Below are 23,399 nucleotides of genomic sequence, written 5' to 3'. Positions count from 1 at the left end.
ACCTATTCAACTTATTATAGCTAATATTAATTACATAATATTGACTAACAGGTCCCAAAGACCCGTTACATCTTGGCGAGCCAGCCAGGAGCTGGTTTGTACAGTAACTAACATTTTTATAACAGAAACAGTTCATTCAGACTCACCAGTCCGTTTTTATATGCAGCACGTTTCTGTATTTGGTTGTGTTGTGAGTATTTGCAGCATGTTTCTGTATTTGGTTGTGTTGCGATTATTTGCAGCACATTTCTATATTTGATTGTGTTGCAGAATGTTTCTGTATTTCGTTGTGTTTTGCGAGAATTTACAGAAAGTTTCTGCATCTGGTTGTGTTGCAAGTATTTGCAAAGCGTTTCTGTATTTGGTTGTGTTTTGAGTATTTGCAACATGTTTTTGTATTTGGTTGTGTTGCGAGCATTTGTAGCGCGTTTCTGTATTTGGTTATGTTGCTAGTCAAACTGATGAAGATGTTTTCTTAATTTGCAGGTGTTTTTATTCCATTTGCATGTCTTTTTTCTCATTTGCAGCGAGTTGAGCTCTCTCAGCCACAGTACTCAAGACATCTTGCCATATAGGGTAAATAACATGAAGCACAGGGGACATACAGAATCTTCATGACAACATTTGCAACAGAATAAATACTCACATAAATCTTATCTTTACTGTAGCGCACACGGACATTATTTAGTAGCGTGGCTTCATTCAAGTACATCAGTGAGCCTGTAACATACAGATGAAATCATTAGTCAATGCAGTCATTTTATCCAAAACATACCATGAAGATTTCAAACACAGTAACACTTACAGTTGTCCTCCACATGTTTGTTGACATCATCTTCAGCAGGGAAGACTTGATTGACAGGAGCTTGAAAATTCTGGAACACAATGACATTAATGTTAAACGTACAGCATGCTGAAAACATGACAACTTGTGTTAGTTTCATGCTTTACTCATCCTCATGTCTTTCCGAACAAAAAACTCATGTTCATTTTCTAAACTCAAATAAAGATATTGTAATATATGTAATGCAACATGTGAGACCCTCCACTGGTCCCCCATGTTAAAGCCATGGTTACAGCATTAATTTGATGTGCTTTATGTATGTGTGTGGTTTAATTTAAATATAATTAAATACATTAAATTAAATCTGTTCATCATTAAAGCCATTGTGTCTCTTCTGAAGACCTTAATTAACAATTTTTTTAATGAATTATTGATGCATCAAATTTTGGTTGCATGGCCTGTCAATAAAGGGGCAATAATCTCTCAGGTTTCCTTAAAAAATATCTTCAATTGTTTTTTTTTAAAGATGACAAAAGCCTTACAGAATTGGAACAACATGAGGGTGAGTGACACTTTAAATTTTTGGGTGAAGTGTCCCTTTAATATGTGCGATTAGAGAAAAGCAATTACATAGCAAACACGTCAAAAACAAGAGTGAAGGTTGCTGCTTTACGTATTCCACCTCCATGCTTCTGTTCTACTATCAGACAGTAGTGTGTACCACACACACACACACACACACACACACACACACACATTTGTAGCGTGTCAACAGGCGGCCCATTGTGCTTTCACATCCTGGGGACATCACACTGCACACAAATCACATGGGCTAGATGTAATGCTGCGCACAACACTGTCTTGTAGTTGTCACATGTGAAGACACACACACACAAACACACAGAGTTATTGCTACTGTAATCTTTGTCAAGCTCCAGAGAAGGCTAGACTCCATATGGGCAACAGGATGTGTTTGCAGTGGCTCTGAAAACAGAAGCATTCATCCGAAGAGTTTAAATCATTCTGCAAAGAATCTGTGAAGTGCAAAAATGTTTCTGACAGAAACAGAACAGGAAAGGAAATTCATTATGAGATCATATTATTAGTTCCTTGTTCTTAAGTCAAAAGCATTTTAATAAAAGCTATTAAATCATCCAAAATTTAATTTGGGAATATAGTTTTTAATTACGATTTTCACTAGTGTTCCTTGACAATTAGTAAGTGAGTGAGCACTTTTATTATCAGCCTGAGGCATAGGTCACGTTTGTCTTCCTGCGTTTTCTACAGAACCATCTCTCCCGTTAACCCTTCCCTCATTATTTTTATGGCGACCGTCTTGAAATTAAGTTTTGTGTACTTAAGGTTTGTAAAACATTAAGTAACTGTTCATATGACAACGTTATTTAAGATATATATTCAAATAAAACATTAAAACTACATTCAGATGAACAATGAGCCAGTAATGATTAAAGTTTTTTTTACATAAAGTTTTATAAAGCTCCAAGATGTGCATTCCAACATTTCAAGATGGACAAGGCTATAAGCAATGACAACTTTCAGCTCAGATGTCAGTCTTATAATGATTCATTAACCGTCCTGATGGATTCAGGGAGTTCAGTGAATGAAGGATTCATTAGAATATGTAATTTAAAATGCCAATTGATTTATTATAAGTACTGGTTTATAATCAAAAAGAGAGACATGTTTTCTTGTCATCATTTTGAGGTACAGTATCTTATTTTCTTGCCACCATACATTTAGAAAAGTTTACTTTCTTTACAAATTCACATTCTCAAATTTAGATAAAATGTGAATTATGCCATGGAGCGGTAGATTTACAAAGCTGTGCATGAAAAAATGTTTTCAGTGTTTCATAATGGGTAAAAGCTCAAAATTGGCAGTCAGGTCTGTTCGCACAGAAGGGAAAATAGTAAGATGCACCTAGCCGTAATTCTGCAAAGTTACAATTGCCAAACAATAAGCTCAAGCTTATAAATGTTATCAAATGAGGTGAAACCAATTGTCATATCTTGTCATTCCTTCATAACTCACTGTGCAATTTTCTCTACTGAAATCTAAAACAAAACCAAGAGAGAACAACTGCTCTACATTAAAACTAAGAAATACAGATATTGTTATATAACTGCCATCCAGTTTTACGAATATCTTTCAATAAAACTGGTTTTAAACCCTCTGATATAATCTGAATCCCAAGGAACACATGTTAGGAGAAAATTGTTAGCCTGAATGCAATGTAAGTCGCTTTGGATAAAAGTGTCTGCTAAATGCATATATTTATTTATTTATATTTATATCGATATTTTCTTTATAAGCGATTCGATATGAGGCGATTATGTTTATATCAATATAGATAAAAAAAAATGTATGCATTTAGCAGACGCTTTTATCCAAAGCGACTTACAGTGCATTCAGGCTAACATTTTTTACCTAACATGTGATCCCTGGGAATGGAACCCACAACCTTTTATGCTGCTAACGCAATGCTCTACCACTGAGCCACAGGGACAATAGTTACAGTAATACAGTAGTTTGATACGAGTGCATCTGAAAATATAGTGGAGGACACAGACTGAGCTGCTGCGGAGAAAGTGCATAATCCAATTTGTTCTAAACATGTGACAAGCTTCATATTAAGGCCTTTAAAAATTTGTAATACATAGTTTATAGTTTCGTTTCGCATATTAGTTTAAGTGGCTCTGCCCATCATATGCTCTGACAGAAAGGCTGCGTGTGCAACTGACAAATAAACTAGGCTACTCGCGCTTTTTAATGTGTTTGAGATATACTGTTTTCATGAATGCATAATGGTGTATTCTCCATCTGTAAATGTTAGAAAGCCATTGAAATATAAAAAAAAAATTCTGTCAGAAGTGCATGAGCCTTTTGATTTGGCAATTTCCGGTAAACTTCATAGACTTCAGTGAACGAGCGCCGCTGTGTGGCAAACAGACAGAGCTCAATTAAATAGGAGCACAATAATTCTGATTAAAATATTCATTTCGCTGAAATATTTGTAGTTGGACAATAAATGTGATGTAGAATTTTAAACCTACTGTACAAGACATTATTTTTATGATAGCACTGACTGTAATGGCGTAATCAAAATAGCCTAACACAAATCTGTTTTTTTTTTGTTCTCATTTATTTTCATTTTTAGTTTAGTGAATTTAACTTCCACTTTAAAACCCCTATTTTAGTTTTTAGATTGCAACATCACAATGTTAGAATGAGATGTGATTTTAAACCTTTTTTGCACATAATATAAAGGCTTACATGGTTACACTCACTTTATTTGTTTTCATAGTCTTTATGTATTGTTTTGTTGGACAACATTGGGCGGTAAGTGATATATATATATATTCCTTTTTTTTATCCAAATTCATGGTGCAATAGTGTTTTGTTCTTCCTCTAAGGACATTTGTGCTGAGCTGCCTCCCACCTCACCAGCTGCACCTGAGGTGGCTTTGGCCAAGGACCAGAGCCATACCGAGGGATTTGGCAGGAGGTTATGTTGGGAGATGTTTGATCTAAAAGCTGCTGTAATTTTTCATACTTAAGGTAACTTGCTATTTAATTTTCTAGGTAATTACTTTCACTTGATTATGCATGTACGCTAGAGATGGACCAATGCAGTATACGTTTTATTAACTTTTTCTGATCATTAGACTACAAAAAAACAAACAAAAAACCCTTCAATTAATAATATCTTACTACTACTGATATTAATCACTTGTTTTCATTTAGGGTTAGAGCTATACCATTATAATTATAAAAAGTTGTTTGTCACAAATTTATTTTCATCTTCTTTTGGTTGTCAAATTGCTGAAGTCTTTACAATATTTTAACAGATTAATAGAATACGGTCCCAGCCTCACTTTTTTTCAACAATCTCTTTCTCTCAGATTTACATCAGAAAGGTCTGTAGGTTGCTTCCATTTCATTGTGACTATAAGTTAAGTTAAGGGATATTTAAAAAACATAATTAACCAAAAAGGCACAATACAAATAATTTCATTTTTGGAGCATGTGACTTTAGAGACTTTGATTGGCAGTTCTGGGTAAATTACTTACAAATAGTAGTCCATTATCGATTACAAATTACATGCTGAAAATTTTATTAACTAACATAACCTGGATATAGGGTAAATCAATCTGACAATCTACGCAATATCACGTTCATCATCGCAGATGAATCGCGTTCGATAATGAATGTGATATTGTGTAGCTTGTCAGTGATCTACGGCTCTATTAAGTGCCGCTCCATTTAAAAGCAGGTGATGGCGATTTAGCGCTAATCACAGAACCAGATTTACTGACTACATGTGCATGATCATATCGTGAGATATATCGCCCAGCCCTACATTCTGACACATATTAAATGCAAAAGACTATAATAACAGCTTGTGTAACTGGAAGCATGTGTGTTTGTGTACTTGTGTGCGGTGACACTGTGTATTTTTGCAGACGCTCATGCTCACCTTCCCTTTCTGGTTGAGAGGTTCGATGGTCAGACTATCAGAACTGATGTCGATAATTCTGCCCAGCTGGAACCCATCCGCGGGGTGAGGCGCCCACACCGGCTTCCCATCATCCATTTCACCGCTGAGGAAGAAACACAGCAGAATGCATGACATGCCAGAGGATGACTGGGTCTACAATACTGACAAACACTGAACATTTTAGCCTGAAGCATCGATGGAGATGATATGTTTGATATGTTTTTTTTAGAAATATCAAAATGTTTAAAAAAGAACCAGGAAAAATAGTATATATGCACTTACACATTGAAATGTACATTTGTGAGGTGAAATTATAACTTTTTTTTTTGTGTGCAAAATTTCATTCAAAAATGATGTAGTGTTTGTAGTATCATACAATTAATTGCGCCTCATCAAAAATATAAAAATAAAATAAAAATCTGAGCTTTTGGTAAGTGCTGGAAAATTACCATTGATTTTATTTAATAATATTAATTACAATTTATCCTTGTTAGATATCACATGAGATATCACATAACTCGGACACAAATCTGTCAACCAATCACAAATCACAAGACTGACTGCAAGTATCACTGATACCAATACCACTGATGTCTGTAGGAAATTGTTTTTCCCCTAACATTTACATGTAGTGCTTCAATTCTGCACGTATGTAAGACTCTCTCGCTCTCACCAAAGCGACGGCGAGTAGAGTTTACGGTACGTCAAACACAGGTACAGTGTGCATCCATTGAGATGAACTGAGACATATCACAGATAGCTTGACGGAGAGAGAAACTCTGAAGCGCTCAGTCAGACAGGGTTCAGCGAGTGAAAATATATCTGAGCTAAACTTATACTTAGTCTCCAACTAACAAACTGGAATTTATTAGCCCCTGGCTAATATTAGACATCATTTAGTCGCCCAGAGAGAAGATTTACTCACATATGCGAGTGATTTACTCACAAAGTAGAGGGTTGAAATATGAATCTTTAAAACTCCCATTGGATGTTTTGGAAAAAATATGGACTGGAAGAAATATGGACTAAAAGCCACAAAGCTTTAATTTCTGTTTTTAATTTATGATCCGTCAGTCAAGTAGCTAACTGATCTACTCCAGATCTGTCATAATGTGTCGTATAACTCAGCTGCCTTGCTTACTACAGCTTGACCAGTCAGAGAAATCATTGCAGCTACTGGATCTGAGCAATGTCAGTGTGGGAGAGCTGGGGCATATTTATATAGGCTAGGTTTGTCCTTAGGTGTGTCAAGACAATAACTAGCCATGTTTTCACAGTTAAAAAGTATGATGACTTCAGGGACTAGAAGGTCACCCAGAACAGGTAGGTCACATTCCCAGAGTATCAGCCCACATCCAGGTCAAAAACATGGACCTGAAATTAGATCCCTGCTGTCAAACTGTGAGCAGAGTAGACACTTCTGTGTAAGTCCACCATCATTTCTCCTGAAACCAGTCTGGCAGTGCAAACAGCCTCAGGGTCCGTGAATGTCACATCAGAGCAAGATCACTACAAAGTCACCCGCCAGCTGTACTTGTTGACCCACAACACACTGTATTCAGCACCCTCATCAACGTCCAGAGCCACCTGGAGACTTCAATAACATCCACTCTCTGTGTCATTTCAACTTAAAAAACTAAAGTCACACAAGCTCTGTGAAATGTTTCCGGACCAACTCTTTTCTTCAAGCTCAAGGTTAGAAAAAGACAAAAAATACGGCCAAAGTTCACAAAGTAACTTATTGTCAATGTTGTAAAATTTATTGAGTTCAACTGGATCTGTGCAAACTGAACCCATCATTTCTTCCTGGTCTCGTGTTGCTGTATAATCATTTCCATTTATGAGTCAATGACATTTAAAAATGCCCATGATAAAGATAAGGGGAAAATCTAGTTTAACACAAATGTGCCAAATGTTCATTTCAAATAACAAGAAAATATAATAACATATCCAAATATACCAGTCTTACTTTACCAGTATACCAGTTTTTACTTTAGTATTTTGACGCAGTATTTTTGTTGTGTGATTGGCATTTTTATTACTTTGTTTTTTATGTCTATATGATTTGCATTCACTTTTATTTATTAGTTTTAGTTCATTTAGTACTTCAAGTTTAACATAATGAAAACACATTACATAAATAAATACGTTTAAGGTACACATACATACAGCGGGTAAAATAAGTAGTGAACACGTCACCATTTTTCTCAGTAAATATATTTCTAAAGGTGTTGTTGACTTGAAATTTTCACCAGATGTTGGTATCAACTCAAGTAATCCATACATAAAAAGAAAACTAAACAAATAAATTGAAAATGAAAATTGTGTCTACAACACCTTTAGAAATCTATTACCTGGGAAAAATGGTGGCGTGTTCAATACTTATTTTATATATATATGAGAAATACACATACACGCACAACTATGTGGTGCACAAATTTTGATTGTATTTCTAATTTAATTATTTTAACATAGCTTTTTTTAAACATAAAAACAGCTTTCATGTCACTGCATAAATTTATTTTAAAAGTATTTTTGAATATTAGAGTTATTCACAAAAAAAAAAAGAAAAAAAAGAAGAACATTGTCTCAATGATTCTTATAAGAATGAACAACTAAAACGACATGGGTCAATGACATTACATGTCTGGGTTTACTCATTTTCATTCAGAAACTTGTTCACAACTTTGAATGGCATTTACCAAATGCCAGAAATTACACAAAATTATAACCTGACATACATTAAAGCATCTTTAATAAGAACATATATTTCATCCTGTTGCTTCAAAATGAAAGTCCTAATCAAACTGACCCAGATAGATGACTGTAACAGATTTTGGCTCCTATAAATCAATAAAAACAGCCAAGCATATCTTAAAATTGATAGCACGTCTCCACCATGAACTGTGAGGTACAGAAACTCATCAAAATGAACACCGTGGACAGAAACAAAAAGCATGACATTCACTGGAGTCTATTTTCTGTAATTTACACTAGGGGTGCACGAGATATATCGGCCGATGATTTATGCGCATCTCGTCAGTAAAGCCGGTTCTCTAATCAGCGGTAAATACCATCAGGTGCGTGATTGCACATAGAGCACCTGCTACTACACAGAGCCGTTGTTAACTGACAAGCTGCGCAATACCACCTTCATTATCAGCTTGACTAGATGCGCATTAATCATCGGCCGATATATATCGTGCACCCCTAATTTACACATTGTAATATTCTATGCTATTTTGTCAACAATGGAATACAATGGAGATATATTTAAATGTGTGCATGGCAACAAGCATGAATCCTCCCTTCGCCGCTAGAACAGCTTCTGTTCTTCTGGGAAGACCTTTCACTCGGATGTTTGAACATGGATGCAGAGCTCTGCTCCATTCAGGCCACGGTTTTGGTTTGCACTCAGCGTTACAATTAATCTCAAAGCTGTTTAGTTGAGTTGAAGTCTGGGGTTTGTGCAACAGAAGTTCTTCCTCCTATATATATTAGGGCTGGGCAAGATAACGTTATCACGCAACGCATTAAAGTGCCCCCATTTTCAAATATTACCTTTCATGCACTGTGTCATGTAGATGTGAACATAAACTATCTGCAAAGTTGTGAAGCCAACAGTACATGATAGATAAAAGTTATCGTCTGTCAAAAAAAAAAAAAAAAGAGTCGGCTCACGATCGCCGAAATGCGTCGTCAGGAATTAAAATCTTATTTTGTTACGGCTCTACATCACAAAGTAACATTTTTGCATAATGTCTACCCACTTTTTAGGTCTCTAACTTGCCTGCCCACAAACACAGTAAAATTTCTGTGTGGTTAACATCATGTGGAGAAGACACTGTGCCCTACGCTGTGAGAGTAAACTTAACTGACGCTGTCAGTGACAAATAGCTTTGGTTTTATATTTATTTTGATTACATTAATATTCTAGGTAATGTTCTAAGAGATATTTTAACTGCTACAACGTAAAAGGAATAGCCTACTGCTGTAAAAAAGCACATTATTTGTTTAAAGTGTTTGCAAACCAAATGTTTTTGTGCTTTTGTTCATATAACAGTAATTTTAAATGAAAAAAGAGCACAGTGACCTACTTTTGAATTATTGAATTTTGTGCATAACAATGCGATTAATCGGGATTAAAAAATATAATCGTTGTCCAGCATTGATATATGTGAAAATTCTGAGGTTCAGAGAATCATGTAACCTTCATTATCCATAATGGAAGACATGTGAAACAACCAGGAATTTTCCTAGAGCTGGCCTCCTGGACAAACTGAGCAACTGTTGGAGAAGGGCCTTGTCTAGACTGTGACCAAGAGCCTGATGGTCACTCTAGTCGAGCTCCATGATCATTTACTGTATGCAGATGGGAGAAACCTACAGAAGGACAACCATCACTGCAACACTCCACCGATCCAGTCTTTATGGTGGTGTGGCCAAACTCAATCCTCTCCTCAGTGAACACACTTGGAACTTGCAAAAAAGCACCTAAAGGACCCTCAGACTCTGAGAAACAAGATTCTTATAAACACCTCTGTGAATGTTCGTGAGTGACTCAGCCACAGCCTGGGCTTGAACCCAATCAAATATTTCTGAAGAAACCTGAAAATGGGCATCTGCCCCCATCAAACCTGACAGAGCTTGAGAAGTGAACAAGTGAGGTGAATAATGGCAGATAATTGCCTAATTCTTATGTGCAAAGCTTGTTGTGTCATACCCCAAAAAGCTTGAGGCTGTAAAGGTGCTTCAGCTAAAGTAATAAGTTAAGGGTATGAATACTTATGCAATGTACTTCTTTATATATATATATATATAAATTTACAAAGTTTTGACAGTTCTGTTTTTGCTTTGTCATTATGGTGTATGGATTGTTGATTGATGTGGGGGAAAAAATGTGATTTAAAGCAGTTTAACATAAGGCTGCAACATTTACATTTATTCATTTAGCAGACGCTTTTAACCAAAGCGACTTACAAATGAGGACAGTGGAAGCAATCAAACACAACAACAATAGCAATGATATATAAGTGCTATAACAAGTCTCAGTTAGCTTAACACAGTACACGTAGCATGGGATTTTAAATAATATAATAAATAAAAACAAAACAGATGGAATAAAAAAAGAATAGAGCAAGCTAGTGCTAGAGATCGTACTCGGTTACTAACGTAACCTCGGTTCTCTCTAGAAGAGGGAACGAGTACTGCGTCTTAGCTAAGACGCTATGGGAAAAGTCTCTTTTCACTAAATACTGAAGCAAAAAATTATCCTTAATTTTGAATTGTTGTAAAGCGCATTTGCAGCAGCACACAGCCATAGGCGAGACGGCTTGCTCGCTCATTGGCTGCTCTGCGGCAACTGCACAAGCCTATCGAGCGCAAGCTGATGCAACATCAGACCAATGAGGGTGCTTCGCGCCCTCCATGCCACTTCCCGCCGAAACAGGTGTGGCCTAGCCCTATAAAGGGAGCTCGAAAAGGCTGAGTCACCCTATTTATTTAATCGTCGAAGCGAACCAGAGTGAACTGTGCGCACGGCAGAGAACGCAGTACTCGTTCCCTCTTCTAGAGAGAACCGAGGTTACGTTAGTAACCGAGTACGTTCTCTTATGGGAGTTCTCTCGTACTGCGTCTTAGCTAAGACGCTACGGGAACCCCATGTAAAGCGCCGTGCGCGCAGGGATCACACACCAATAAACCTGGAAGCAACGCCCAGGATTTACAGTGCACAGTCACAAGAGGGACTCACAGAGAGTCCAGAACAGGAGGGGGGGGGGGCCCTCCGTCCCATATCTAGCAGCGTCCGTAGGCGCGGCAATATGACATCACACAGTCAAGGCAAGGCCTGACCAATGTGGTAATGCGGGTCTTACGCAATACTGCCCATATAACAGTCGGCAGCATAGCATAGCGCTTGCGATCTCAGAGTTCCAATCAGGGCCCTGATTCGGCTATACCGACAGCAGCCCTTGCAGGGCGTGAACCTCCAGGTTATAGAACCTGATAAATGTAGACGGCGAGGCCCATCCTGCCGCCATACATATATCCTGTAAGGAGATCCCACTAGGCGACGCCTCTTGTGGAGTGTGCTCTGACGCCCAGTGGGCACTGAAGGCCCCTGGAAGCGTAAGCTAACGCTATGGCGTCAACTATCCATCTGGATAGGCTCTGCCTCGAAACAGCCATTCCTTTGGAACGTCCACTGAACGAGACAAACAGCTGCTCAGTCTGTCTAAAGACAGCGGAGCAAGACACATAAGCTCTTAAAGCCCTTAACGGGGCCAAGAAGACTCGAGTCTCCATCCTCTCCTGACACCGACAGGGCAGACAGGGAAATAACCTGAGCCCGAAACGGCGTGTTGAGGGATTTCGGCACATAACCGTGCCTAGGTTTGAGTTCGACCCTTGAGTCATTAGGCCCAAACTCCAAGCACGTCGGACTCACCGAGAGCGCGTGCAGGTCACCCACACGCTTCACTGAAGCGAGAGCCAACAAGAACACTGTCTTGAATGACAGATGTTTGAAGCTAATCGTTCGGATAGGCTCGAAAGGGGAACCTTTCATGGCCTCCAAAACCGTCGAGAGGTCCCATACAGGGACTGACGGAGGTCTGGGAGGATTCAGCCTCCTAGCTCCTCCAAGGAAGCGGATGACCAAATCATTCCTTCCTATTGACTGACCGAGCGTTGTCTCAGAAAACGCTGCGATAGCCGCCACGTAAACTTTGAGCGTGGAGGGGGCTCTGCCCTTATCCAACAGCTCCTGTAGGAAGGAGAGAACCTCCGTCACCTCACAACTAAGGGGTGAACGTCCCCGAGCTGTGCACCAGCTGGAGAATACCGACCACTTTGAGGCATATAGCCGTCGAGTCGACGGAGCTCTAGCCTGAGTGATAGTATTTAGCACTCCCACTGAGAGATCAGCGGGTAACCGATGAGCGCCCACACATGGAGGGACCACAACTCCGGTTGAGGGTGCCAAATCGAGCCCCTGGCTTGCGAGAGGAGGTCCCTCCTCAACGGCACTGGCCACAGGGCAGTGTCTGCTAACTGCATCAAATCTGGAAACCATGGTTGGTTCTTCCAAACTGGTGCTACAAGCAGTACTGAGCATCTTGTTTCCGTCACCCGTTCCATCACCTGCGGAAGGAGGGAGACGGGGGGAAAAGCATAGAGCGGGCAGCGCGGGCACCTTTGTGACAGCTTGCTTTCGCTCTTAAGAAAAGAATGCGGTGCAGTGAGCGTTTTCGTGGGACGCGAAGAGGTCCACTTCCGCCCTGCCAAAGCTGGACTGTCTGTGGGTGTAGAGACCATTCGCCCGTGGGAATGTTGTTTCTGGACAGTCTGTCTGGACCCAGATTCTGTAGCTCAGGCACATGAACTGCTCTCATCGAGCGCAAGTTGCACTGAGCCCAAACCAGGAGGCGTTCCGCCAACCTGTACAGGTTTCGGGACCTGAGACCGCCCTGGCGATTTATGTAGGACACCACAGACATGTTGTCCGAACGGACTAAGACGTGGCGGCCCTTGATTCGGGGACAAAAGCGCGTCAGCGCGTTCTCTACTGCCAGTATTTCCAGACAGTTGATATGTTGGAGCTTTTCCCGTTCTGCCAACAGGCCAAAGAACGGTCTGCCCTCGAGCAGCGCTCCCCATCCTGAAGTGGAGGCGTCCGTCGACACCATTTTCACATTCGAGGAAGTCCCCAGGCTTACACCTGATTGGTACCAGTCGTTCGCTGTCCAGGGTTTCAAGGCTGCAACACAGCTCTGATTGACCTTGAGACGCAACTGACCGGATATCCACGCTCTGCGCGGTACTCGCGCTTTCAGCCAGAACTGCAAGGGGCGCATGCGGAGCAGGCCCAACTGAAGAACTGTTGATGCTGAGGCCATGAGACCTAGCATCTTCTGAAATTCTCTGAGCGAGAAAGGTCGCGCCGCAGCGGAGAGAGCTCGCTGCGCGCTGAATGCCCAACGCTCGCTGTGGCGACAGCTGCGCGGTCATGGAGCGTGAGTCCAGAGCTATATCCAAAACCAGTATCGTCTGATTGGGGTTCAGCGAACCCATCGTCCAGTTGACACTGAGACCAAGTTTCTCGAGGTGATCTAGTAAAATGGCCCTGTGTTCCATGAGCTCTGATCGTGACTGAGCCAGAATCAGCCAGTGGTCCAAATAGTTCAGCACTCGCATGCCTCTGAGTCTGAGAGGAGCGAGCGCTGCGTCCATGCACTTCGTAAACGTACAAGGAGCCATGGACGAGCCGAACGGCAGGACTGTATACTGGTATGTCTGGCCCTTGAAGGCGAATCTCAAGTATCGCCTGTGACGCGACGCTATCTGTATTTGAAAATACGCATCCTTCAGATCTATCGACATGAACCAGTCTCCTCTGCGAATATGCGCGAGGAGTCTCCTGGTTGTAAGCATTTTGAAACTGCGTTTCGCCAATGCTTTGTTCAGCTGTCTTAGATCCAGTATGGGTCTGAGACCCCCGTCTTTCTTGGGCACTAGAAAGTATTTGCTGTACAGCCCCCCTTCGCTTTGAGCTTGAGATACAGGCTCTACAGCCCCTCTGCTCAACAGTTTTGATATTTCGGCTCGAAGTAGGTGTGCTACTTCTGTTTTGACCGTAGTCTCGATGCGCGCTAAAAAGCGCGGAGGGCGTCGAAAAAACTGTAGCGAGTAGCCTCCCTTTATAATGTCTAGCACCCAATCCGAAACCCCTGGAAGCGCTGACCATGCGTCTGCATGAATGGCTAGGGGTTGGATGCGAAGCGCGCTCTGTTGGCTGGGCAAAGGCAGCGCTTCGATGTGCTCTATCATGGGCGTTAAGCCTGTGACATTTGAGGCGGGGAGCGCGCTGATCACAGCGGGCAGATCGCTCGTCCTCGACCCCTCCACGGTGCTTAACCGAGTGAGGGAGGGCTGAGCGGGTCCCGTGGGACTCGTGCTGTCTGTGAGTAATTGTGGGCTGTAAGCGTGCACATTTACTGCTTTAGACTCGCTTTCTGCCTGGGCAGAACGAACGTGCACGGGTTTTGTTTTTACAGAAACCACATGACGTGTGTGACAGTGTTTATGGGCACTGAGGAGTGGGCACGTTGATATGTAGTGTGCGCGATCGACCTAAGTCGCTTTTATGGGCGCAAGCCCTGTGTGAAGGGCTGTGCTTATATGTGGAGATGGGCACTGAGCAGTGGGCATCGCCACTACATTTATAGCACCATCGGCCGTGGCCGGGACACCAGAAATGACACCTTTTCCGGGTAATATCTGGGTAGCCGTGATGACGTTTTTTTTTTTTTTTTTTTCTGTTGTGATAACGGCTTTTGTGTGCAGGCAAGCGGGCAACTGTGCAGGCTTGCGCGTTGCAGAAAACGCTGAGACAGTCACCATTCCTGGAACTGAAACAGCGGCACGCTTGGGTGAGAGCTCGGCCACAGCGGAACTCGTACACCGGCGCTTCGATGAAGCAGCAGGAGGCGGGGGGTGTGGCTGAGAGCTTAGCGGGGCCGGTCTAGCACGACTCGCTGCAGAACCGGAACGCTTGCCATGTCTGAGAGCGTCAGCCATAGATGCCTCTCAGCCACCGTAGCGGAAGCCATAACTCGTCCCATGGCCTGTGCAGCGGATTTAGTAGCGCAGCACTCCTCAAATCCGTGAGACAGATAGCCTCAGGTCCCATCTCGTCCAGCTTACGGAGGAGATCACCCTGGAATATCTGCAGCCATCGTGTGTAGTGTAGACGCAGCCTGCCCAGCAGCAGAAAGATTCGCGCGAGCAGAGATGACGTCATGCGGCAGGCTTTAGATGGCAACACCGCTTTCGTCCGCCGTCCAGCAGAGGGCGGGCAAAGGTGCGTCGCTATCGCCTGTTCCACCGGCGGAAGTGACTGGTAGTTCCTGTTTTTAGCATCATCCAGTGTGGAGAATGCTAGTGAGACAGACGAACGAGTTCGTGCTGAATATGGAGCGTTCCAAGCCTTTGCCACCTCTTTGTGAAGCTCAGGAAGAAATGAGGCGGGCTTTGAGTTCGGAGAAGTACGCTCATCCGAAGGAAACTACCATCCAGCCGGGAACGAGAGGGGGGGCGCTGGTGCAGACCACTCGAGGCCGAGGCTCGTCGCGGCCAGCGTGAGCACTCGCATCGGCTCCTTCTCGATGTCAGCTCGTTTGCTGGGCTTCTGAGCAGAAGGCGCGAGATCCCTGGAGCTCGCCCAGCCTTCACTGCCCGAAGCTAGCAGATAGCACGTGTCCTCTTCCCCCGACGCGGCCCTGAGATCGACTTCCTCGGAAGACGCGGCAGCAGACAGCGGGCGCTGCCCATCGGGAAGCGATGCAGGGGAGGCCGGTGAAGCAGGGCGAACCGGCGAGCTCGGTGAGCTGAAGACGGTTCCGGAATCCGGTGGAAGCGGCGCTTTTTACAGCGCCTCAGCGCAGCGGAGAATGCAGGCTCAGAGAAAAAAGGCAAGCGAGTCCTCAGAGTCACCATTGGCAACAGATCGCAGTGAGGGCATCTGCCGTCAGCGAACACGAGCGCTGCATGATCTTCACCCAGGCAGGAGACACAGATGACGTAACGGTCTCGCTCGCTGAGTGGGGCTCTGCACGAACCACAAGAAGGCATCTTAAAAAAGACGCAAGCTCTTTTACGAGTGTGTGTCGCAGGGCGAACACACACACACACGCATAAAAAAACAGTTGAATATAATAGAAAGGATATGGGCGCCGGAACGCGCAGCAGGAACGGCAGTGGAAGGCGGCGTTGGCCAGCGGCTTCAGGAATAGCTCGTCCCGCTGAGATGCTATCTGACGGCGCTTGCTTCTTCTCGTGATCCAACGATGCATGAGCTTCGCTGAAGAGATGAAAAATCAGGTGAGTCAGCCTTTTCGAGCTCCCTTTATAGGGCTAGGCCACACCCGTTTCGGCCGGAAGTGGCATGGAGGGCGCCGGACGCTGCTAGATATGGGACGGAGCCCCCCCCCCCCCCCCCCTCCTGTTCTGGACTCTCTGTGAGTCCCTCTGGTGAAGTGAAATAACTAAGAAAAATACATTTTAGAAGAAACTTTCAAACAGCATTTAGAGGCTTTTGCATCTGAACTCTTCATATATATTTACAAATTTTACAATGTCACAATTGCTCTCTCATAAATAACTGGAATAACAAAAATTATTTATTCATGAAAACACTTTGCTTCCTTAAAGTACAAGCAGGGACAGTCAAAATCATAAATACATAATATTGTAACTTCACAATTTTTCAAAACGTCAATCAAAAGTATCTTATGCTGTATGATTATGCAGTAGGGTTGGGTGTAGGGCTGGGACAACGCGTCGAGGTCATCGATGACGTCGACGCAAAAAATACGTCGATGCAAAATATGCGCATCGATTCGTCGACCTGTTTTTATTTCTCTAAAAAACGTTTGCAAAACGTTTACCTTATGTGCGCTGAATATACGCGATGGCCGGATCAACATTCTGTCCAACGTTATATAACCAATCCAGGGGTTTTTCTGCATTGATCTTTTTTTTTGGCGGCTGTCAAAGCCTTATTTGATCGGTGAGTGACAGTGACAGGGCGCGTACGAGAGAGAGCCCCGGCTGCGCGCGCACTCACAGTCTTCAAACAACACGAGCGCTTCTTGCTCTCTCCCTCCCTTGTGCATATTAATCAAAATCATTAGACACGATAGAAAAAGGGCGGAACGCCAAAGTTTCACGCGCGCTCACGCACTCACAGTCTTCAAACTACACGAGCGCTTCTTGCTCTCTCCTTCCCTTGTGCATATTAACCAAAATCATTAGACACGATAGAAAAAGGGCGGAACGCCAAAGTTCACGTGGAGCATTCGGAGATTTTTTTTCTCCATGACAGGCTGCTGGCTCCCACTGTTAATTTTTTTTTTTTTTTGTAAAAACACTCTCTGTATTAGCTTAAAGCCCTCAAGTTTACATTTACATACTGTATTCTTTCAATTGCTCTAAACAAGTATTTTGGGTGACCTTTTTTATTGAACGCTAGACATCAAGTTGTTGTTATTTTCATCTGAAAGAACTTCTTTTTTCAGTAAGCTAGGTCCTATGTGTTCAGTAAGCTTGTTTCAGTAAGCTATGTGTTTTCAAGGCTTCAAGGTTTTATTGAATGCTATCTCTATACAAGTGCAAAGTAATGCATTCTTAGTCAGTCTTTTATTTTGTAATTTTAAGAGCAATAAACATATATTGCAATGTTAAGGAATTTATGTTTTTTTCATTCAGATATGTAAATCAACATGTATAAATTGTTAGTAGTCAATTAATGGGGAGATAATCGAAATCAAATCGGTCTGAAAAAATAATCGCTAGATTAATCGTTTAAAAAATAATCGTTTATCCCAGCCCTAGTTGGGTGATATCTACAAATTTGGCATCGGATGATGTGTACAGTGAAACATCACCATGATGGGCAAACGCGGGGGCAGTTCGTGTAGCGTTAGCAGGATTTATACTTTCGTCTGGCTCTGCTCCGCAAGCCTCCGCTGACTTCGTGCGCTTGTCCTCTAAAACCATCGGGAATCACCGGTGAGAAGAACTCATTTGCCAGTACAAGACTTCTCGCGTGATGAATGAGTTGATGAATTAATCATTTCTTTACGTACAAACTGTTTAAAACAATCTTAAACTATTGGCTTTATTTCGCATCAAACACAAGACAACTTTAAGCAAATAGTGAATAAACAATATCTAAATGAATATGAATTCAATTTTTGTACAATAAACAGAAAACGTACTTCAAATAAAAATCCTTGGATAAAACTATTTGACAGCGTCAAATAGCACATGATGGAGTTTGAGCTTCACATCAGACTGCTTCTGTTTTCACACTATTGCCGACACTGACGTACATGTTCTGCTAGAATCGCCCTGAACTTGTGCATCTTCGGATGCGGAGCTGCATGGAAAGTTACAAAAAAATGCCGTGCACACTGAGACGCGAAATTAATTAGTGACGAAACGAAAGTGATAGTTAAACTAAAAAAGTGATCGTACATTCAAAAAGCGGTGGTGGGGGTGGGGTGGATGATGGCATCTTCAACCCTATTATGCTATATTGTAATGACATTAGCACCTTTCATGCAGTAATACCAGTAAATTCCTGTAAAATTACTGGTAAATATAAAATATAGTTTTTACCGGTAAATGCAAAACTGCGCTATTCACACAGGCAAGGACGTTGATGACGTCAAACCAAACTGTACAGTACGGACTTTAGTAAAAGCGTCATCAGTTTCAGAATGTAATCTTGTTTTGCATTCTAACAGAAAACACTATTTACTGGTAATGTTACAGCTTGAGATTGATTCATTTTGTCCCTGTCTGCTGCCAAGGGACCCCGCTAGAGGACGTTCTTGTGGTGTCATCAGCCAATGGGCACTATCATGATGTTATTTTCCCAAGGCTTTTTAGTATAAAAAAACAAACAAAAAAAACTACTATTGTCTTTCCCAGGAGCAAAGATTGTAAAACTCTAGGGTTCTTGTTCCAGCCAAGCAACTACCTTTAAGATGGATGTGAAGCCTAATTTTCTCCATGCATCATAAACCTTGTTGATGTTAACTGGTTTGCAACTAGAGAAAGCTGCAAGCGGTCAGGTTATGTCACTCTATTAGAATGGATTAGGAAGTCAATGATTCAGGATGAGAAGTGCAACATGATCTCAGGACTAGAGGAAGAAGTGTAGCCACACATCTCAGTCTCTCAGACTGTTTGAATAAGTTAAACAAGTGCCAGATCAATATCTTTGGCAGTCTCACTTTACTCTAGTCACCAACCAAAATGCACCAGCAACATAAGCAGCAATGCCCTATCAACCATCCAGACAGCGGCCAGACAGCAACACCTAGAAGGAACACTTCCTCACACATGCCTGTGATTTACTCACATTATAGAGGGTTCCTCAGCAAGGTGAAGTCAAGTCAAGTCACCTTTATTTATATAGCGCTTTAAACAAAATACATTGCGTCAAAGCAACTGAACAACATTCATTAGGAAAACAGTGTGTCAATAATGCAAAATGACTGTTAAAGGCTGCATATATTAGATAGAATATTTATTAAAACACTGTAATCTTTTCTTTGTGAATATATTGTAAAATGTAATTGATTGCTGTGAAGCAAAGCTGAATTTTCTGCAAATTTACTCCAATCTTCAGTGTCACATGATCCTTCAGAAATCATTCTAAACTGATATATACCATTTATAAATAAATTTGTATGGTTTGCCCCAAAAACTACTACTACTACTCCTTCATGCTTTGTAAACTACATGCGAAAGAGATATTTGGTTATCAAGCAAAAGTAAAATTAATGTAAATGTAAATGTAAACGTATAAGGAGCATTTGTTTAGGGCCATTTTTTAGAATGCTGCTTGAATCAACAAGAGAGAACTAGTCTATTTATTTTTTATATTTGTGATAGGTTAATTTGATTAATAAAAATGAAACTGAAATCAGGATTAGACAGAAGCTGCGATTGTCGTGCATATCTTTCAGAGAAGCACGGTTCTGTGATCCGCAGTAAATCTCCATCTAAAGGCCAGAGGGCGCTCTCGGGGTGAAAACTCCTAATACGCCCGAAGAAGAAACCCTACTGCAGCTGAATAAACAGAAAATGTAACTGCTTTCATAGTATATTTCAAGTATATTTAAAATGCATTGCCTATATAACTGCTTAGAAAACTATGAAATATGTTGTGTACCTTATTCAGTGTAAGAAGCCACATATCATCTCACAGAAGAATTTATTTCAAACACTCAGAAGTGAAGTGAGTTTGGAGTAAAAACATGTTATTAAATGCAGTCTTTTCACGTGCTCTCAGATGAAGCAGCATTTACTCACACTGCACAGAGCCGTAGCTCAAGAGAAGGTACACAAACAGCTGTCATTATCGCAAACAATTTCTTCGATTTCATAATTGTATGATTATATCGTCTGCAATTTTTCTGCGTAGCTTGTCAGTGAACTAGTAGGCTCAGTCTCAGCCATGGACCGTTGGCTAAACGTATGATGTGTATGGGACCCAAAAGTGGAAAGACTTCAGGAGTGTCGAAGTCGTCATTGGATTGGTTGAATTCTACACGTGAGACGTCTGTGTCGTGTTCTTTAACGCTCTCTCTGGAAACAAAGATACCGTGGCACCAAACCCCCTCACGAAAGTAGAAAGCCATCGTGTTTACTACTGTGATGACGAGTGCTTATCAGGATCAACTAAACACTGGATTTTCAAAAATATGTGAAATATTTAAAGTTTGTGGCATAGAATCTTTAAAATATGTAAGAGATTTTTACACATCGGTGTGTTATTGGCGACATTTCCACTCCTCGAAAATTAAAAATAAACTAAACAAACTGTGATTGGTTGTTTGCTATGTGAGAATACCGAACTAGGGCTCGCTGTAGTAAACACTGCTCCACCTGAAAGCAAGTGATGGATATTTACTACTGATCACAGAACCGGCTTTACTGACATGATGTGCATGATCACGTTCAATTAATCGTGCAGACCTAATTTGTAAATTAATTTACATTAATGGTAAACCACATATTATGAATACAGCTTAAATGAAAAACAACATTTAATTTGTTAGGGTTAGTTAATTAAACATTATTACAATGTGTCACCAATAAATTCAACCATTGGTTTTTAATTTTTAAATAATGACATATCACTCTCCTAAACCAAGATGGATATCTAAAACAACTAATAACTCCTCCATTCATGATTCAAACATGATAATAATCTGACAGCAGATAAACAAACTGTCTCAAGGCCTGAGAGGGAAAGCAAGGGAAGAATGATAGGTAAAACGTTAGCCTGAATGCACTGTAAGTCGCTTTGGATAAAAGCGTCTGCTAAATGCATAAATGTAAATGAAAGAAACTGCTGCTCTGAAACAGTTTGAGTTGGAGTTATTTGACTGCAGGCCCACTCTTTCTCACAGCACACAGATCTGGATTGTTGAGAGCAAGCTGGCAGACTGAGAGCTCACTGTCACCGTGCATGAGATCATGAGAGGACTCTGTCCACCGCACAAAAACACTAGCAATAAAGAAGTCCAGCTAATGTTTAGAACTCCTCCCATCAAAGTCAACAAAGACAGTTAAACTGCTTCTGACAAAGACTTGACTGAAAATAACTTATTACATAAAATTAAAAAACATAAAATTGTCCGATAGCTGCGCAGTAGTGCTACACATTGTTGTGCCTAAACAATATTTCTCCAACAAACTCATTCAAAATCTTAGAAGAAGAGTTGGTGTAACTTTATTTAAGCCTATATGTATAATGTTTTATAAGGGGTTATCAAAGGCTATAATGCATTAGAATTATTCATAACGTGTGTTTTAATACATAAAGCTTATATCCTGTCGTACATAATTACAACTAAATTTAAAATTAGTGGCTTATTATCGCCATTTTTATGATTATCAGTATCGGTCATTTTCAAAACCGATTTGCCGATATAATAACTTCTGATGAATTTTGAGTTGCGCTATTTGACTCTGATGCAGAACAGAACTCACCACTCTGTGACCTAAAGCAATCTCCACCCACCACCCATCTGATTTGTTGGGAGTCACGAGTCTGGCCAATCAATGCTGAAGTCACTCTCACTCTGAAGGCACTTGCACCTGGAGCTGCTTCAGTGATCGAGCGTCAGTTGTGTCTCAAAGGTAAGGCAGCAGACCATGCTCAAGTTGCAATAAATCACAAGCCACTAACAGAATGTGGAATCCAGTCATATAAAATGGAATAAGTTTGGATAAATTAATCAAAGTTGGTCAGTACACTTAGAGTTGCAATATGGACTAGTATCTGAAAATATGAAGCTGCAAAAATACAATTTAAATATGAATCCAACATGTTATGTGTATCTCTGTGCATGTAAATTGCACAGACGCACGGTTTTGTTTTCTCCTCATACAAAAGTGATTTCAGCTTCTGTTGTCTAACTACATGAGGACATAAACACGAACAACATCTGAACTGCTCAGACTACCTCGAAGAGTCACTTCATGAGCATCTGTCAGTTTCAATTGAGTAAAAGTAGCGTCATATCATTTACACGTCAAAATATAAGTTTGGGTTAGCTTAAAGAAATGATCAGAAATACATTATTGTGGTGCAGTATGATATACATAACACTACTCGGGGATTCAAGTTTTCTGTCGCTATCAAAGATTTCTGTGAAATCAGAAATCAGTGACTTGCCGCAACCTGTTGGCGGTTTCAGTTTCATTTTTAGGTATAATTTCAGGTATTTAAATAATTTAATATTTCTGTATTCAAAATGTTATATTTAAAACATTAATCTCCACATGAATTTATGAATTGAATTGCACGCATGCCAACTCTGCCTCATTAAATGTCTGTGGCACCTCTGTAGAACTAATTATTTTTTTATTATTAATACTGGTAAAAAAAAAAAAATACTCGTTGACAGTATTAATATTACAAATACTGTTTGGTAAAAAAAAAAATGTATAGCCTAAATGCACTGTAAGTCGCTTTGGAAAATGTATGAATGTAAATATATACTAATTTCATATGATTTATAACTAGTGTCTTATTCTATTTCCTTTTATTTTGTTTTAAATAAAATAAAAATAAAAGAATAAACATATTTTTTTAATTTGACAGATGAAAATGATGCCATTGCAAAGGTAAAAAGAGAGTACACCTGTTAGTCACCTGAAGGAGTCAAATGTCACCTCGTATTAGGAAGGCTAGTTTTTGATCAGAATTTTTGATTATTGATCGAAAGGTGCTATTTAAATTTTATTTATTTGTTTTAATTAAGAGGAGAAAAACACTGCTCTTAAAGTGGGTGTGTGTCACAGGTATGGCTCTGGAATGGGGTTTGGCTGAGGAAAGATCTTCAGTCAAAAGGTTTTTAGCTTGTTGTTGTTTTTGCTTTAACCCTTGACTACTACCACAATTATTAACTTTTGTTTAAAATAATAAATCACACAATTTTTATTTTTATTATTATTTTCACCATTTCTTTTGTTTTAATTTTAATAGTAAACTTTTTGTTTGCCAAAAT

At 40.7% G+C, this 23,399-nt stretch overlaps 1 protein-coding gene across 5 annotated transcripts in view; it reads right to left on the bottom strand.

Moving 5' to 3' along the window:
- Positions 1 to 23,399, bottom strand: part of LOC132107118 (unconventional myosin-VI-like) — a 78,738-nt gene that overhangs the window by 49,459 nt on the left and 5,880 nt on the right. For all 5 annotated transcript variants that reach the window (XM_059513318.1, XM_059513319.1, XM_059513320.1 and 2 more), the window contains exons 2-4: positions 5,284 to 5,407; positions 806 to 875; positions 647 to 720 (exon numbers count right to left, since the gene is read on the bottom strand). In XM_059513318.1, the coding sequence (XP_059369301.1) occupies positions 647 to 720; positions 806 to 875; positions 5,284 to 5,400 (261 nt within the window). In that variant the 5' untranslated portion in view covers positions 5,401 to 5,407. The remainder of the gene's footprint in view (positions 1 to 646; positions 721 to 805; positions 876 to 5,283; positions 5,408 to 23,399) is intronic.

The sequence above is a fragment of the Carassius carassius genome, chromosome 27 (assembly GCF_963082965.1).
Source record: "Carassius carassius chromosome 27, fCarCar2.1, whole genome shotgun sequence".
NCBI lineage: Eukaryota > Metazoa > Chordata > Actinopteri > Cypriniformes > Cyprinidae > Carassius > Carassius carassius.
The sequence above is the reverse complement of the archived record's forward strand: the minus strand, read 5'-3'. Positions and strand labels throughout refer to the sequence as shown.